This window comes from Podarcis cretensis (genome assembly GCF_951804945.1).
Source record: "Podarcis cretensis genome assembly, chromosome: Z".
Lineage (NCBI taxonomy): Eukaryota > Metazoa > Chordata > Lepidosauria > Squamata > Lacertidae > Podarcis > Podarcis cretensis.
The window spans coordinates 25,631,718-25,649,286 of NC_137184.1; the positions used below are offsets into that span (position 1 = coordinate 25,631,718).

A 17,569-nucleotide genomic window follows, 5' to 3' on the forward strand; every position below is an offset into this window, starting at 1 on the left:
ACCTGGAATTCCTGGAAGTCCATCTCTTCCAACTGGCCCAGGTGAACCTGGAGGTCCTGGGAGACCGGGTGATCCAGGAAATCCTTGAATGCCCCTATCTCCTGGAGGACCGGGAATGTCGAATCCTGGTGAACCAGGATCTCCCTTTTCACCTGGTATGCCCTGTAATCCTAGGCAAATATGATTAGAAAACAATCCTTTAGCAAGAAACAATTTCCAAAAGGTACTGCATATCAACTTGTATGGGCAATAGAAGTAGGGGAATTGTTGCAAACTGCATCATATACATATCTTTATATCACAATATGATTATATTGCAATATAGAGTTGACTTGTTGCCTTCATTCAACATAACCTACAGCAGAGCAGGTCTGTGATAAAAACAAGGGCTAGGACACTAGGTATCATTTTTATGTGTTTTATTTAACAAAATTTGCAAACTGATTACGTGTAAATAAAACCACAAAGCAGTTTACAAAGAGTATAAAATATAAATTAAAATTGTCCAAGTTACAAAAGGTTTTTTTTAAGAAAAAAGGAATAAAAATATAAATATACCATATTTTTTCGTGTATAGCATGCCCCCGTGTATAAGAGGCCCCCTATTTTGGGAGACTCCAAATCAAGAAAATGTGGGGAGATTGCCCAGAGTTGTTGAGCTTTTTTTTTTTTGGGGGGGGGCAATCCAACAACAGCCCTTGCCACAGCCAACAATCACCCGCCCAATCACCACTGATAATCTCCTGCTTGCAGCTGCAACCAATCGGCCGTCCCGCCTCTTCACTATCCATGTATAAGACGAACCCCCCATTTTTAACATACTTATAAAATAAAAAAAGCCTCATCTTATACATGGAAAAATACGGTAAATAAAATCAAAAGTTAACAAACACACAATCAGGAATTTAGAAATCAGGTATTCAAGACACTAGGTCTAATCAAACTGTTGAACTCTCGCTCTAAGTGAACAGAGATTATTCTAATTTTATTATTTATTTATCTGAAAAAATTTCACCCCACACTTCACCAAGAGACTCCCATTTTATGACTGATGGATCAAGAGGCAGTTTGTTTTTTACTTACTGTGTTATTTTTAGGTGCCAGGTTAAGCCATTTTTGTTAAGCCATAATGCATTTTCAAGGTTTGCATTGTAAGTGTTGGATGGATGCCAAATTTTAAATATTGTAAAGAATGTTTTATATGATATCCAACTATTTGTTCATTGACTTTAATTGTGTGTGTATATACGTTATTGCTGTTTTGTTTTAATTCTTATTGAAAACCACCGTGAGATAAGTATGGTAAAGGTTAGTATAGAAGTCCATCTTAAATAAAATAAAAATACTAACAACAACAAATAATAATAATGCCTCAAGAAGGAAACTGCTATGCACACTAAAAATCTTTCAAGTAATTGAAAGAAAGATGAGCAACTTTAATTTAAAACATATTATGTTTGTCTCTGTGCTCCATTATTTTTCTTATCATTATTATTTACCAATAGCAGCAAGAACTGCTATTTTAAACAAAAAAGGTAAGAAAAATAATATTTAAGGGAAGAAGGAAAAAAGCTTGAAGGAAACCACAGTACCTGATGAACCTGAGAAGTTGCAAACCCAGCATAGTAAGAACTCATCAGGAGGTTGCGGCACAGGAAGCAGTAAGGGGGTTGCGAGAATGCCATTAGGGTTAGGATACAAAAGGAAGCACATCGGTGTTAGACCAAGAAAACCAAACAAACCCTATACAAAAGGTTGCAATCCACAACTCGCCAACTGGACAGAACAACCATTGAGTAAATGGGTTGTGGACTGCAAAGCATGTTACCTAACCCAAGCACAATGCCAGGCTATGCAATGTCAACACCAAAGAGACTAGACTTTGAACAGACTTGATTGAAACGTTTTCCAATGGGTGGTAACTACCACATGTGAAGAAAGTCAACATATTTTTAATATAGAAAAATTCCAGTGAAAAGGCAAGCTTTTGATGCATTTATATAATGGAATTAAATCCTAGCATCTATACATTTTGGCTTTTCTTCTTTCCAAAGTGATACCACAGCTATTGCAATGTGCTAATTTGCTGGAATGATTTTGTTCTTCAACAGAGGGGTGGGGTGGGAATTGAATAAATGGTGACACACACAAAGGAAAACGTGAACCAAGGAGACTGGCTCAAGTTTCATTGCAACCAAGATTGTTTTAACGTTATTCCAACCCAACGTTAAGGCTATATGGAGAGAAATGAACTCAAAAGAACGAACATGACATCACAACAAACAAAGATAGTTAAATGCTGATTTGTTAGTACAAGCTCTAGTCATGCACAGCATTCCATCAGGCTAACAAGAACAGCTGTAGTTACAGTGGTATGGGAGAATGAAAAATGAACCATAAATATGTTTTGAGAAAGGCAGGTAGAATGGGCATGCGAAGGAAAATAAATGCTTGTAGAGCAAAAATTCATCATCAAGGGTGGAAGAAGCTGTAGCCCTGCAGATGTTGGTCTACAGCTCCCATCATTCTTGGCCATACTGACTAGGGCTTATAGGAACTGTAGTCCAAAACTAAATCTGAAGAGCTCTAGGCTCTCTCTCCCTGAATTACATAATGGGCAAAACTCAGCGCCTGGCAAACAGGTGGTATGGGAGCCCAAGCAATGTGTGAATACATGTTCATTCAAAGCAGTGTTACATGCAGAGATTCACTTGAGAAGCTACGGCATGTTGTGTGGAGGGGGCATTAAAATGGGACAAGGAATCTGGACAGCTCTTGACGGATCCATTCCCTGAGAAAAAACACTGGAGTGCTTCTTAACAATGTAATCACTCAAGGCCATGATTCAGTAATTCTAAATACTATAGTCAATGGAACTAGTCAAATTCTTTTTGATTTGATTTCTTGAAGAGGTAAGTGAGGTCCCCAGAGAGTTGTGGGTCACATCTGCACCTCACATTCCTCCAAGGAATCTAGGGACTGTAAAGGTTGCTGAGAGCTGTTAGGAGAGAGATATTTCTTTCCCCCAAAGGCTACAATTCCCAGAATGATTTAGCAACCAGTCCCTCTTGTCGGGGAACTCTGGGAATTTTCTTACTGTCATGTGCTGTCTATTCGCTTCTTGCCAGTTTCCACTGGCCTTCCTCAATGGCTGATTACTGGCAGAATCTTTCCCAAATGTTCTGCTTCACTTCAGGGATTTAGCCAATGCTTAGAACAGGTGTGGAGAACCTTTTCTGCCCAATGAGACAGATCTTTATCTCCTCCCATCCTGCAGGCTAACTTTGGCAGGAGGACTGGACCACCTACCTGCCAATCACCTGATTGCAAAATGACACCAGGTGATTGACAGGTGAATGGTCCTGCCTGTCTATCAAAGTTGGCCCATGAGGCTGGGGTGGAAATGGGTATCGGGTGGAAACTGAACGTGGAGTTCAACCCTACTTTCTGCAGAGATTGGCTCCACAAAGAGGCAACCCAACTGCATCACTACCAACCCCACACCTGATGTCACATACAAGGTGTGGGGAAGGTTTGGATTCGTCACCCTTAGGCCTAAAAATATCGTTTTCCCAGTATGTCATCTCTGGTCCTAATGCAGGCCAGATTTACCTGTGTCCCAGATTCAGAGGGTTCTTATCCTTGGCCTATGAGGCCAAATGCCCTGCCAAGACTGCCAGCAGCTCAGCTACCTGATGATCTCTCAAAAGTCAGCGACTATGGGTCTCTCCTTAAGACATCCTCCACTGTAACTGAACCCTTTGCAGGTGCTACCTAGGCCTTTTTAGTCTCATCTCTCCTCTGCCATGAATGTTAGACATTTATGGGAGTTTTCCCCCTCCTTTTAAATGAAAGCCATTAAGAATGTGATGCTGGATGGTTGCTGGAATGGCTGTTTCACAATAAGCTTGTGATCATGCAGAACACTTAGACCCCTAAGGCATGGATTTTCTTGAAATACATATTCCAGCTCATGTTTTTGCAAAATATTGGTGTAAACAATCTCTAAAATCAACATGAGGTGGATGAGCAGTCATGCAACACAGCAAAGAAGGTGTGTGCCACAAGGACCAAAACATGTACTTAAAGCAGTTTGTAGCTAAAAGTGTGGCTCATATTTTATTTTAATTAAGAACAACAAACATTTCAATTGTGGTTTATTGCAGTGCAGATTCAGGGCCTGTTCAGTTGCAAGGCCCATGCAGGCTGCCTCAGGAGGTGTGCTGGGCTCCTGGCTGGGCCTTCATAGAGATGTCATTAGCATGGCATCTAGGTAGTGTATACAAAGCTGCAATTATTCCTGTGATAGGAGCAACCTGAAAAAGAGGTGCTATCATCATAGGCATTGTTGGAACCACATATACAAGGAAAAGAGGAGACCTCCAGGTATACAGGAGTATCCTTGATTCAGCGCCTAGGGCTTGCCGATCGAAAGGTCGGCGGTTCGAATCCCTGCGGCGGGGTGCGCTCCCGCTGCTCGGTCCCAGCGCCTGCCAACCTAGCAGTTCGAAAGCACCTCCGGGTGCAAGTAGATAAATAGGGACTGCTTACCAGCGGGAAGGTAAACGGCGTTTCCGTGTGCGGCTCTGGCTCGCCAGAGCAGCGATGTCACGCTGGCCACGTGACCCGGAAGTGTCTCCGGACAGCGCTGGCCCCTGGCCTCTTAAGTGAGATGGGCGCACAACCCCAGAGTCTGTCAAGACTGGCCCGTATGGGCAGGGGTACCTTTACCTTTACCTTTTTACTTTGAATTAGGATCTTCAGGGGCACTGTAATAAGCACAGCCAATCCCACGCTGTGATCTTTGGCTGAAGGGTGATACATAAATTTAATAAATAATAATAATCCCTGTCTCTAGTAGCCCACAACCACACCTTACATTTAAAGCTGTATTGTTCCACTTTAACACTGCTTCTCGCAAGGAATGATCCTGGGAACTGGAGTTTGCTAACGGCCCTCAGAGTTGCTATGAGACCCCTATTCCCCTCACGGAGCTACAAGTGGTTCAATCACCAATCCCTCTTCCCTGAGAACTTTGGGAACTGTAGCTCTATGATGGGAATAGCTTGGTGAGGGGTCTCCAAACAAAACTCAGCATCCTTAACAAACTATTGTCTCCAAAGTTGTTGTTTGTTCGTGGTGGGGAATCCATGACTATTTAAAGTGGAAGGATATTGCTTTAAATGTATGGTGTGAATGTGGCCCCTGCAGCAAAGTACCATATTTTTCGCCCTATAGGACGCACCATCCCATAAGGCGCACCTAGTTTTTAGGGGGGGAAATAAAGGGGGGGAATTATTTTTCCCCCAGGCACGGGGCTGGGGTGGGGGAAGCCCGAGTTCCTAGCTGGACAGGCAGCTCTCTGCAAGCCATGGGAGCCCAGCGCCGGGCTCCCGCGGCTTGTGGAGAGGTCCGCGAAGCCTGGACGCGCTGAGCTCAGCACGCGCAGGCTTCAGCATGCAGGCAACTCTCCGCAAGCAGCAGGAGCCCAGCGACGGGCTCCCGCTGCTTGCGGAGAGCTGCGCGAAGCCTGGAGAGCGAGAGGGGTCGGTGCGCACGGACCCCTCTCGCTCTCCAGGCTTCAGCGAAAGCCTGCATTCGCCCCACAGGACGCTCACACATTTCCCCTTCATTTTTGGAGGGGAAAAAGTGCGCCCTATAGGGTGAAAAATACGGTAATTACAAAAGATGAAAGGCTGAGTTTGGTTGCTGCTGTTGTTACGCACGCACCTGAACAAGATCCTAATTCCAAACATACTGGGTGTAACTAACAAAGTAAAAGTGGGGCCTGAAGCAAAAATGTTATAGTGTTTCTTCCCTCCCAAAGGAAGTTCCAGTCAACCATTCTCCCCAAGCAGGGCATGACCTCCCCCTACTCCTTTCTGCTTATTTCCCTTCTGGTTCAATAGACATTCTGCATTCAATCACCACTGAACAGGCTCAGCCTTCAGGCTGCTTTGGGTAGAGGGATGTTTCCTCTTATTAGGTTCTTATTTCTAAAGATCAGTTGTATTCCTGAAAACCTTCAAGTTCCCCAAAAGCATGCTGATAGCTCCCTCTTGTTTCTCAGCAGTCCTGTTTCAGAAACATAACTGGCTGGCACTCGCCACCTGGGCTTGCTGTTAAGGGGAAGCTACAGTGGTGCCCCGCAAGACGAATACCTCGGAAGACGAAAAACTCGCTACACGAAGGAGTTTTTCGTTTTCTTAGCCGCTTCGCAAGACGCATCTCCCTATGGGCTTGCTTCGCAAAACGAAGCTTGCCCCGCTTGTCCGCGGACCTCTTTTGAAGCAAGGGGCGATGGAGAGAAGATCACTTCTCCCCGTTGCCAGCCTCGCAATCTCCGGGGACAGAGGGGAAGCGCCGCGCGCCTTCCCCTCTGTCCCCGGACCTGTTTGAAGCAAGAGGCGGCAATGGGGAGAAGCGATTCTCCCCGCTGCCCCTTCCCTTGCTTTAAAACAGGTCCGGGGATAGAGGGGAAGGTGCGCGCGCCTTCCCCTCTGTCCCCGGAGATTGCGGGGCAGGCAACGGGGAGAAGCAATCTTCTCCCCACCGCCCCTTGCTTCAAACAGGTCCGGGGACAGAGGGGAAGGCGCGCAGCGCTTCCCCTCTGTCCCCGGAGATTGCGGGGCAGGCAACGGGGAGAAGCAATCTTCTCCCTGCCGCCCCTTGTTTTAAACAGGTCCGGAGACAGAGGGGAAGGCGCACGGCGCTTCCCCTCTGTCCCCGGACGGTCTCCATAGGAACGCATTGATTGATTTTCAATGCATTCCTATGGGAAACCGTGCTTCGCAAGACGAAAAACTCGCAAGAAGAAAAAACTTGCGGAACGAATTAATTTCGTCTTGCGAGGCACCACTGTATACTCCTGTGTACAGTATCTGGCTCTCTTCTTTTCCTTGTACTGTATTGGCAGCTCTCCTCTCTGCCCCCCCCCTTTCTATTTTGTGACCTGTGTGGAGGCAAAGGGCACCTCTACAGAAGGCCATCTTTGTCCACAAGCAAAGCGGTGTGGCCCTGCAACACCCCCTGAGATAATCCTGACAGGAAAAACAGAATTCCGACTCAGGGAAATCATAGGGAGAGAAACAATGCTTTCACCTTACAATGGATTACACATTTGTGAAACAAACCCAAATATAAGCATATCTTATATGCATGTCATAGACATTAAAAATATTTCTAAATGTGAGGTAACTATACATACAGAAGAGGGGAAGGATAATCTATAGACACCATAAAAGGTGAAGCAAATTATGTCCATGGTAGACAGAAATTTGATGTAGGCCAATAATTTCACCTGTCTCAAGGTACAGTTAGAGACTGATAGTGGAATAATAGCATCAGAACCATACATTTATGACAACATCAGCTCCATACATTTATACCACTTTAACAACCATGGCTTTGCCCAAAGAACCATGGGAAACATAGTTTGTTATGGGTACTGAGAGTTGTTAGGAGACCCCTATTCCCCTCACAGAGCAATAGCTCCCAGGGTAGTTTAATAATTAATCCCCCATCCCATGGGAATTGTAGCTCTAACAAGTCTCCTAACTACAGTTCTTGAGGGAAGTCATGACCCGTAAAGTGGTATAACAATACTTAAAATGTATAGTGTGGATATAGCCATAGATCAGAGCTTCCAAACTCTGTGTTGTGACACATTTTTTGTTGGCTGCTGTGCATACGTGCATCACACAAAAGCTCCCTGAGATCCTCCCGGGACTGGAAACGGGTTAGTTTAACCTCCAGTTTGCTAGTAAAACTGAATTACTGTGTCACAAAATGATGATTGTCTAAAAAGTGTGTCACCATCATGAAAGCTCTGCCATAGATTCATAGAGTTGGTGAGAACTTTGTAATCTTATATTGTTCAACCTCCTCCTCAGTGCAGGGAAATAAGCACAAGAGCATCCACAACAACTTAGCTGCCCAGTCTCTACTTGAAGATATGTACTCAGAAGTTAGTCCCACTGAGTTCAATGGGGCTTACTCCCAGAGTCTGCAGTCTGATTTTGTGCCACAGTAACAGTGGTTTGTATATCGCATGCTAGTCCTAGTCAGAGTAGACCCAATGAAATTAATGGCCATGACTAGCTTATGTGTACTCTGAGTAGAAGTTACGTTGACTGCAACCCAATGTCCTTGTGATGACACTCCATATATCTGGACTTAAATTTCCTTCAGTACACCAGTCAATTGCCCTCTAAGTAGAAGGGGTAATGCTTGTAAGTCTTTTAAGCACTGCATTTCACTCACTTCACTGTGGTTCAGCCTATGTTTATACTGTGTGACTTCAGACTATAGTTGTGATGGTTACAGGATGGAGTGTTCCTTTTTAAAAAGTCTGCATAGAAATCTAGTAGGTTAGGGAGAAGGCTAAGCTAGAACGGTTTTCCCCATTACCTGCTAGCTTTCTGTGGACAGGAGTTTTATTATAATAATTTATATGTTAAGGGCACACCACCATTTGAATCCCGCATTGAGAATTCACCTAAAATCAGGATCCAGAACCTTCTTCATTCGTTCATAAAATACAAAAAGCTTTGTTGAACAAATTTCACAACTGGAAGTCAGGAAGCAGGTGACTGTGATCTAAGGTAACAGTTCTTTCCAGATCTGCACTGGTGCAATGAAGAGTTTAGGCCTCTTGAGTCCAGCTAGGAACTACTAATGTTCTGTGGGATAATTTTCCTTCATGTAAGTATGGACCAGCTATTCTAAAGCAGCCCAAATGGCAATAAGCATATTGATTATTTTAGGGCTCGCTTCAGCCTGTTCAGTGCAACAAAAAGTTTGGGAAAACTCTAGGCTATATATGGAAGGAAATAATGGAAGAAAGTCAAATGGATGGTCAGTCTGAATTTCCTCATTTTCTACTCTGATGTGTTGGATTTGGGATCATGCCATTTACAGGCCAGTTGTTGTGAGACCTACCTGGTGGACCCACAGGTCCTGGAGGCCCTGGAGCCCCAGGTGGGCCTTGGCCGCCAATCCCTGGAATCCCTGGAGGTCCTGGTAACCCAGGTTGGCCACGTGGTCCCGGGTCACCTGGAAAGAAAAATCCAACAAATCAAATCTTTAAAAGGTTGCAAACATTTCAAGATGTAATTTCAACCAGTCTCAACAAAGCAGAACACTGATAGTTAATTACAGTTTCTCAATTTAAGATATGCCAAGTCATAGGTAGCACAACCCACGGTTTCCAAAACCACTGTTTCCAATACAGGTAACTTAGGGAACTGTAAACCAAGGTTTGTCAGGTCACCTATCACATCAAACCATGATTAAGCTTACTTAACCACAGATGGCATTGAGCTGATCTATCTTAACAAAGACCAGACAGAAGTGCTTATGAGCACAACACTCCATAAGCACAGGAACACAGGAAGCTGCCTGATACAGTCTAATCACTGGCCCATCTAGTTCAGTATTGTCTGCACTGACTGGTAGCATAAAGTTAGCAGTATCTGTACCTTTAGGCCCTGGAGTTCCATCAAAACCTATCCGTCCTGGAAGGCCAGGGTTTCCTGGAAAGCCGAAATCACCTTTGGGACCTTGTGCTCCTTTGAAACCCGGTGGCCCAGGTGGCCCAGCTGGTCCTGGAACACCAAAACCACGGTCCCCCTTGCAACATAAGAAAGAGAGTCAAACAATAACTCAGAACATTCTTGCTTTGTTCCTGTGGCTTTTATATTTATTGTGAACCCATCTTGACTACAGTAACTACTGAAATGGGGTATAAGTATACATTTGACTTGATAATTCAGCTATCACACCAAGCAACAATTAATGTAGCTTAACTACATTCTCACATTATGTTTGAATTAGCAAACTATGGTTTGCAATTGGCCCGAAAGCCAGAAACTAGAGCCCATGCTTCAAAGTGAGTTTTCCAAAACCATCACTTTTTATCATTGTGGCTTTTATGATGTCTAAATTAATAAATTATATTAATGGTTATTGCTGAACAACAGAAATATGAGTGCTGAGTAGATGGGAAAGGAAAGCAGACAAACAGGTCTAAACCATACTTTGTTGCAATATTTTTGTAAGTTCAAACTATGGTTTAACATTCTAAACTGTGGTTAATAGTACAAACTAAGGGTATGCACCGACCACAATATTTGATTCAGACCCTAATTCAATACTTTGGAAAGAGCATTATTTGATCTGAAACACTTCAGATTTTATTCAGGGTCCAAATCTGAATTTTGATCCAGCAGAACGAGGTTTTGTGCTTCCCCTTTCACTATTATGGGGAAGAAGAAGAAAAAGTACACGGCTATAACTTTTTCTTTTACAGAAGTGTATTATATTTGCCAGCACAGTAGTTTGTCTTGAGTGGGTAATGCATAGTAAATTACAGAGAAAGAGGCATAGGAATTTTGTGTTGGACACCTGTAGCATTTGTGAGGTTCCCACTTGGTACCCAAGTGCCTGTTAGTTAATTCTAAACTCCCATTAACTGGAGGCAGTACTGAAGACTCCAACCACTAATCCCCTATCATACCTTGGGCAGGATCAAACAAACAATCTTTTAGTACTTAACCATATAAGCATTATGAATGTAACTTATAGGACCAGGATGTTTGACCACGCTTGCACTGTCAGAAAAGTCCAGCCCCACTGTTTTTATTGCATGCAATAGTTCTTCATAACATCCCAAGCAAATGGAGAGAACCCATTTACAGACCTTCTGTCCTGCTAATCCAGGAAGTCCAGGAGGTCCGTCCTGACCTGCTCTTCCAGGGTTTCCTGGTACACCAGGAAGGCCTGGCAACCCAGGATATCCTAAAAGAACAAAGAAGAGGGTTTGGAGCTCACTACCGCGAAGCATCAGCAATCTTCAAAAGGCATTCTGCAAGCTTCTGTTTTTGCCGTTTGTTAACACAATTTGTTTCAAATCAAACTGACTGCTAAAGTTTTGACATTGCAGATGGATTAATAAGGCAAGATGCCTCTGAGTACCAGTCACTGGGGAAGAGCAGCTGGAGAGCACTATTGCCCTTATTTACAGTTTACAGGCTTCCCATTGGGGCAGCAGATTGGCCACTCTGATAAACACAATGCTGGACCAAGATGGGCCTTTGGTCTGATCCAGCGGGGCTCTTGTGTTCTTAGGATCTTCTTGCTCAGTCCTTTCATATGATGGGATTCTCTCCCATATCCTGATTCTGCTGTTATCTCCAAACAGAACCAATCAGATATGATTAACCAGCAATTTATATCTAAAACATGGATTTAGACAAGTTGTTGTGGGGCAGATAACGATAAATCCCAACTTTTTCTAAACCTTCTCTCATTTCCTTTCTGAGAGGCCAGAATTTCCACAAAAATGCAAACACACCAATTAAAAATAAAACACATGACTACTGTAGCAGACAGATTTGTTTTTTTTAACCCTACAGGGGAGTATTAGGTTTTTCTGACGTCTATGGTCCAAAAGCAATTTCTTCTGGAGAGTTCAGGGTGGCCTACGTAGCAGGACCTCTTTCATCATCACAAGAAGGTAGGTTATTGCTGGGAGATAGTGAGTGGTCCAGGGTCATCCAGGGAGCTTTGTGGCTGGGCAAGGTTTTAAACCCATCTCTCCACAGACTAACTATAGACATCTTGCCAGCACAGCACCCTGGCATCATAGAATATGACAGAGACAAACCTTTGGCTCCTGGTGGACCTGGAAGTCCAATGCCAGGTAATCCTGGATCCCCTTTTGAGCCTGGGATGCCTGGCAATCCAGGTGCCCCTGTCTGGCCAGGATCACCTGCAAACAGGAACAATTGAATTAGGGGGAAAAACCCACTACAAAAATGTAAATAATAGTATTTCACTTGGAAAAACAACAAATTTATTTACCTGGAAGGCCAACTTCACCATCTCTGCCTGGGGGGCCTGGGTTACCTGGAGATCCTGTTTCTGTGATAGTTTGTCCAGGTTCCCCTTTGGGCCCTAGCGGTAGATGTATAATAGCAAACAATTATAAATCAAAACCAACAACACCTGATGGATATCTATTGCAAGAGCATTCCACAGGACTGGGCTATTAACAATGAAGGCTGAGTTTCATATTGTCAAATCAACCTCACTGACTCATGGGACAACCAGCGATGCTTCTACAGATTGTCTCAGTGACTGAGCTGGAATATAAGAGTTCAGGCAGTTGGTCCTTCAAGTATACAGGACTTAGGTTGCTTAAGGCTTTCTAAAGTTACTTCCCAAACTGATGTCTCCAGGCACCAGCCTGGGGTAATGTTGGAGTGGGAAGGAGCCCCATTTTCCCACTGTGCACTTCCTTCCTTCATTAGCAGACTCACAAGGATGCTGACAGTGCATGAATTAGGTTCATTTTACCCCAGTCGATGGTCTGAATCTCATCTACAGGTTACACATCATATCATCACCACAAATTCTCCCAGGTCTTTTAATTTACAACAGACATACATTTCTGGTATTTAACTTATTGTACCAAATTATTTCCCCATTACAGGTTTTATGCTGATTCTAAGTTGATTTTATATTACTGTGTTTCTGCTGGCTTTCAGATAGCTTATGTGCTGATTTATATTTTTTGCAATTGCTTTTATAGCTTTTTTTCCCTTTGAACTGTATCCCATATTTTCTGAATGTTGTAAACTGCACAGAGGACCAAATTAATAGCAGTGTATAAATGTAAATAATACTAATAAAAATTATCGTTATTACTAGTAGTAGTATTGGGCAATACATACATGTTCATTATCACCATCATCAATACCTTTCAGAAAGCTGTTTGTTCGTTATGCATTTTGACAAATTATTATAGTCTTTCTCACATGCGGTCAGAAGTGGCCCAGGAAACCCCAGCAACTCATTCTGCTGCACATGTAGACTTGAGGCATCCTGGATGTTGTGTTTACATTAGGTCAGACTATTTGCTATTGTCTACTCTGGCAACTGACTCTCCATGCTCTCAGGCAAAAAAGAGTTTGTCCCATTATCTGCCACTGTATCCTTTTAACTAAGGTGCCAAGGATGGATCAAGGAGCAGGTTTTTGTCAATGTTTACAGTTGGGACACCATTTTTAAACAAGATGGCAGTCTGAATCTTTTGAAACTGCACTGATTCTAACCACTGATTTCAAAACTGCACTGATTCTTTTGGTTTCTTAGAATTCCCAAGCAAGGCTTTGTACAAGTGTTTATATAATTGTTTTAGAAGACAGCTTTGATCTTTCTCTTACCTGATGACATTATCTTTACATCATCTTTAGATAACTCAGCTACAAAAGTTAAAAGAAGTCCCCAAGGTTTAAACTAGCTAAATGATGAGTTACAAAAAGTTTTGCTGCAACAACAGATTATCTCATGAAATTGATCATTTTAGAGTTCTTTTTTTTTTTAGTGTTAGCAAGGATGATCCCTGTTGGACCCAATGATGCAAACATTCCTTTTTGTGGTTTGGTCAAATAAGACAAAGAAACTTACCTGGACCTCCAGGGGCTCCTGAGCGCCCTGAAACACCCTGAACGCCCTTCTGGCCTGGGGGACCTTGTGGGCCAAATCCAGGAGATCCTGGAGGCCCTCGATCACCAGGAATACCAGGAATTCCTGGATCACCAGGAAGTCCCCTGTCCCCTTTGAAACTGATGCCACCCTAAAAGGACAAGGGGAAAGTTGGTAAAATGAGTTTGTAGCTCACTCCAACCCCCAACCCCCAACACTTGGATTGAACGAAGCTCATTTGAAATCTATGGGAAGCTACCCAAGGCAAGTGAAGAAGAGTTTGGATTTGATATCCCGCTTTATCACTACCCTAAGGAGTCTCAAAGCGGCTAACTATCTCCCTTCCCTTCCTCCCCCACAACAAACACTCTGTGAGGTGAGTGGGGCTGAGAGACCTCAGAGAAGTGTGACTAGCCCAAGGTCACCCAGCAGCTGCATGTGGAGGAGCAGGGAATCAAACCTGGTTCACCAGATTATGAGTGCATAATGGAAATAGCCATTCTCTTCTTTGTCCCCACAATTTGGGGTGGGTGGGGCAGATTGCAATGTACAAAGCAATTGTAATCGTCAGTGACTTTCCTTAGGATTCAGATAAGAAGGACTAACTAATATGGATGCAGGCTCAGAGGAAATTAAATAAAATTAACACTTTTTGTATTATCCATTAATGACGCAGTTTAACATGTATTTTATTAAATTTCTGTCCTGCCCTTCCTCCCAAAGAAGCTCAGGACTGTAAACAACAAAATAAGAAAAAATGCAATTAATATAAAGGAAATAACAAATATTTAGGCCCAATGGGAATAATAATATCATTAATTATTTATTTAACACAATTTATATACCACTTGATTGCAAAAAAACACAACACATCTAAGCTTTTTATAACATAATAACAGATTACAGTATTATTTGATTTAAGCCTTTCCATAAGTGCTAGTACTAGAATTACTTTTCCTCTTTCAATATCAGCCACAAGGGGTGTGTGTGTGGGTGTGGGTGTGTGTGTGTGTGTGTAATCTGCTCTGTGGCAGATTATTTCTTTAGTTACTTCACCAAATTTGCACAAATCAGAGTTAAAAGCAAGTTGATGTGGGACCTTCTGCATGCAAAGCAGTGGCCCCCCACCACTGAGCAATGGCAGCTGTGGGTTGGCAGTAGGCTAAGATGCAAAAATGTCATTCAACTTGAAAGAGAATGGAGTCACACTGCAAGCACTGCCTTGAGGAATATGGCCCACCTGTGCATTTGAGAGGACGTTATGCCAGTTTATCATGGTATGTAAAAGCTGCACCTATTAATGTTACTTCTTACCGGTGGAGGTTGGGCCAATGGCGCACTGCCCCACCAACCAGTTTGCACACAACCAGCCTCCACCTTCCTGACTTCCTACTTACAACCATGTCAGGAGGTGGCATCACCTGTCACCTTTTCCCTTCACACCATAAATTTAACGCAGTATGATGATGCTTTAAACAGTAGTGGCTTTCCCCAAAGATTTCTGGGAGCTGTAGTTTGTTAAGGGTGCTGAGTCCTGTTAGAGGAGACCCCTATTTTCCTCATAATTCCCAGAGTTCCCTTTGAAAAGGTATTTATTGTCAAACCACTCTGATAATTATAGCTCGGGTATGGGGAATTGGGATCTCCAAACAACTCTCAGCACTCTTAACAGCTCCTGGAATTTCTTAGGGGAAGCCACTGCTATTTAAAGTGGTGTCATAGTGCTTTAAACATATGGTGTAGAATGCAACCTCTACCCTCAGTGCTATCCTTGCAGAATTCATCTACAGGCGGATGGGAACAAAACTAGAATTAGCTGGCTCTGCCAGTCATGGGGTTTGGCTCCACCTACTGTTGGCCTCCATGGCTTCCAACTTTCCAGTCCCATTGGGCCCCAGCCACCACTGAGGCTGCCAATATTGGGAGCCATCAGAAGACTAGCTAAGTACTCAAGGACAATTGTGTTTTGTTAGCATTTAAAACACTCTCAAATTACACTTGGTTGAAATGGAAGTGCAATGGTTTCACATTCACTTACTGGCTCCCCCTTGGGCCCAGGAAGACCCGGCAGTCCATCTTGTCCACGAGATCCATCTAACCCAGGCAGACCTGGAGGGCCTGGGAAGCCAGTGTTCCCCTTCTCGCCTTTCAATCCAGGGAAAGCAAGAACATCACCTGGATCGCCTTTTGCACCGGGACGTCCAGGAGAACCAGGAGGGCCGGGAAGACCCTAGATAAAGAATTTTAACTATTGCAGTAATTAGGATTGCACATATTTTCCCCTACTTTCTCCCTCTAACCCCATGCTCCCAACAAACAGCAATTAATGGTGCTTACTTGTGGTCCAACACTACCAATAAGGCCAGGGACTCCTTTATCACCTTTCGGCCCAGGAAAACCAATAGAACCTGATCATGAAAGGAGGGAGGGAAAAATCAGTGAGAGCAGCTAGAAAACGGCCTACGCATGACATGGGCAATGCAAATTGTTTAGTGTTCTTTGTGGATAGTATGTTAGAAGACTCCCAGAAAACCTCACAGGGGAATGATGCAATGCTCATTGTAGTCACTACAAAGGCTATTTGACTGTTTCCTAGATTTAGTCCAGGGGATGATTTACGGCTAGTGGCAATTAAGGATGGGCAGATCCCAAACCCCTCCACTGCATGTGGTTCTTGGTCTGCTTTGCCCCATGATCTACCTTCCAATTAAACTTGGGGGGGGGGGGGTTTAAAAACTTATTTCAGAATTTGTAGTTTGACAGATTTCAGTTGCCGTCTTTCCTTTTTAATAGGCTACCTATGCACATAAACACAGTGTGAAAAGGAAGATTGCATAACCCAGTTGCACATGTCCTAGGGGAGTGCAGAACACTCTGACTGGAGAGTCCGGGTAAAATCATCACCTCTCTTTAGAAACTAGACCTGTCAGTCCCAAAACAGGTCTCACACTCCCTTCTCTCCACCCTGGAGCTCTTCTTATATCTGTCTGAAGCAGTCCCACTTTGGTTCTTTGTTGGGATGCATCCAGATATTTTGCATGCCTCTAGGGTGTGCATTGATTAAATGACAGCACAAAAAGGGAGACCTGGTGCAATCGCACTGTCACCTCAAGATTCCTTTTTGAACTGTGATCAAATTAATGCACATCTGTGCAAAAAAGAAGAGAGAGAGAGACAGAGCAAAGATGCAAACCAAAAACTGGCGTACTTTGCATGCACAGTCGTCTGACCAATATAAAAAATGGAGGAAAGGCAATCTGAAAACACAAGCCACTCTGGAAACAAGGTCAGATGATTTGGAATATCCAAATCCAGGATGAAATTCAGATGGAAAAAATCTCATAGATATCCTTAGTGGTGGTCTGATTCCACAGTGGTGTACTACCATGGCATGTGGGAAGCATTGGTCCTGCCTCTGCTAGCAATCAAACTTACCGCAAGAAAAGGAAATAAGCTGTGGGACATTCAAATACCAAAAGGTATCTGTGAGCAGATGTACTAGAATATTAACCAGCTTGCCTGCTTTGTCCATAAATATGCCCAGAAAGTATGTTCTCCTTCATGGAGAGCACAGGTTGTGGTGGGGTTAACCAGACACCCCCTGTGGCTGGGCAGGTTGGTTTTGGCTGGCCCAAAGTGTGATTGGGGAGAGTTTGATGTTGCCAATTTTGAGTGACAGCCTGAGTTGAATATATTTCCTGCGCGCAGCGTTGAGCTTCCTCTTTTCACTGCGTGCATTGGATCACCGGCCCACCCTCCCTAATTTTAGGGTGTTTGTTGCATTTTGACCTTGCTATGCTTGTCATAGGGTTGTCTGCTTTGGGGGCAGGGGCCTGGTAGGAATTTTGTCCATTTGGCTGATTGGCTGGTGCCATTTGGTTTTTGCCTACTGCGTAGCAAATTGTCACAACTTGTAAGGTTGCGGTTAGGCATTGGTTTTAGAAAAAAATGGTTGGTGGAGGGGTATGGATTGGCTGTGCCTGCCCCTCCAATGCTGTTGCTGCAAGGGTATTCCATTAAAGGAATCCAGGGGCTCACCTGTAAAGGGGGATAGGGCCACGCAAGAGCCCCTGGGAGCATT

General features: G+C 43.7%; 1 protein-coding gene across 2 annotated transcripts in view; it reads right to left on the reverse strand.

The window, feature by feature from the left end:
• COL4A5 (collagen type IV alpha 5 chain) overlaps positions 1–17,569 on the reverse strand; it is a 143,705-nt gene that overhangs the window by 42,543 nt on the left and 83,593 nt on the right. For both annotated transcript variants that reach the window (XM_079961595.1, XM_079961596.1), the window contains 9 exons: positions 15,826–15,896; positions 15,527–15,718; positions 13,471–13,639; positions 11,863–11,955; positions 11,666–11,770; positions 10,700–10,797; positions 9,480–9,630; positions 8,941–9,054; positions 3–170 (listed from right to left, as the gene is read on the reverse strand). In XM_079961595.1, the coding sequence (XP_079817721.1) occupies positions 3–170; positions 8,941–9,054; positions 9,480–9,630; positions 10,700–10,797; positions 11,666–11,770; positions 11,863–11,955; positions 13,471–13,639; positions 15,527–15,718; positions 15,826–15,896 (1,161 nt within the window). The remainder of the gene's footprint in view (positions 1–2; positions 171–8,940; positions 9,055–9,479; positions 9,631–10,699; positions 10,798–11,665; positions 11,771–11,862; positions 11,956–13,470; positions 13,640–15,526; positions 15,719–15,825; positions 15,897–17,569) is intronic.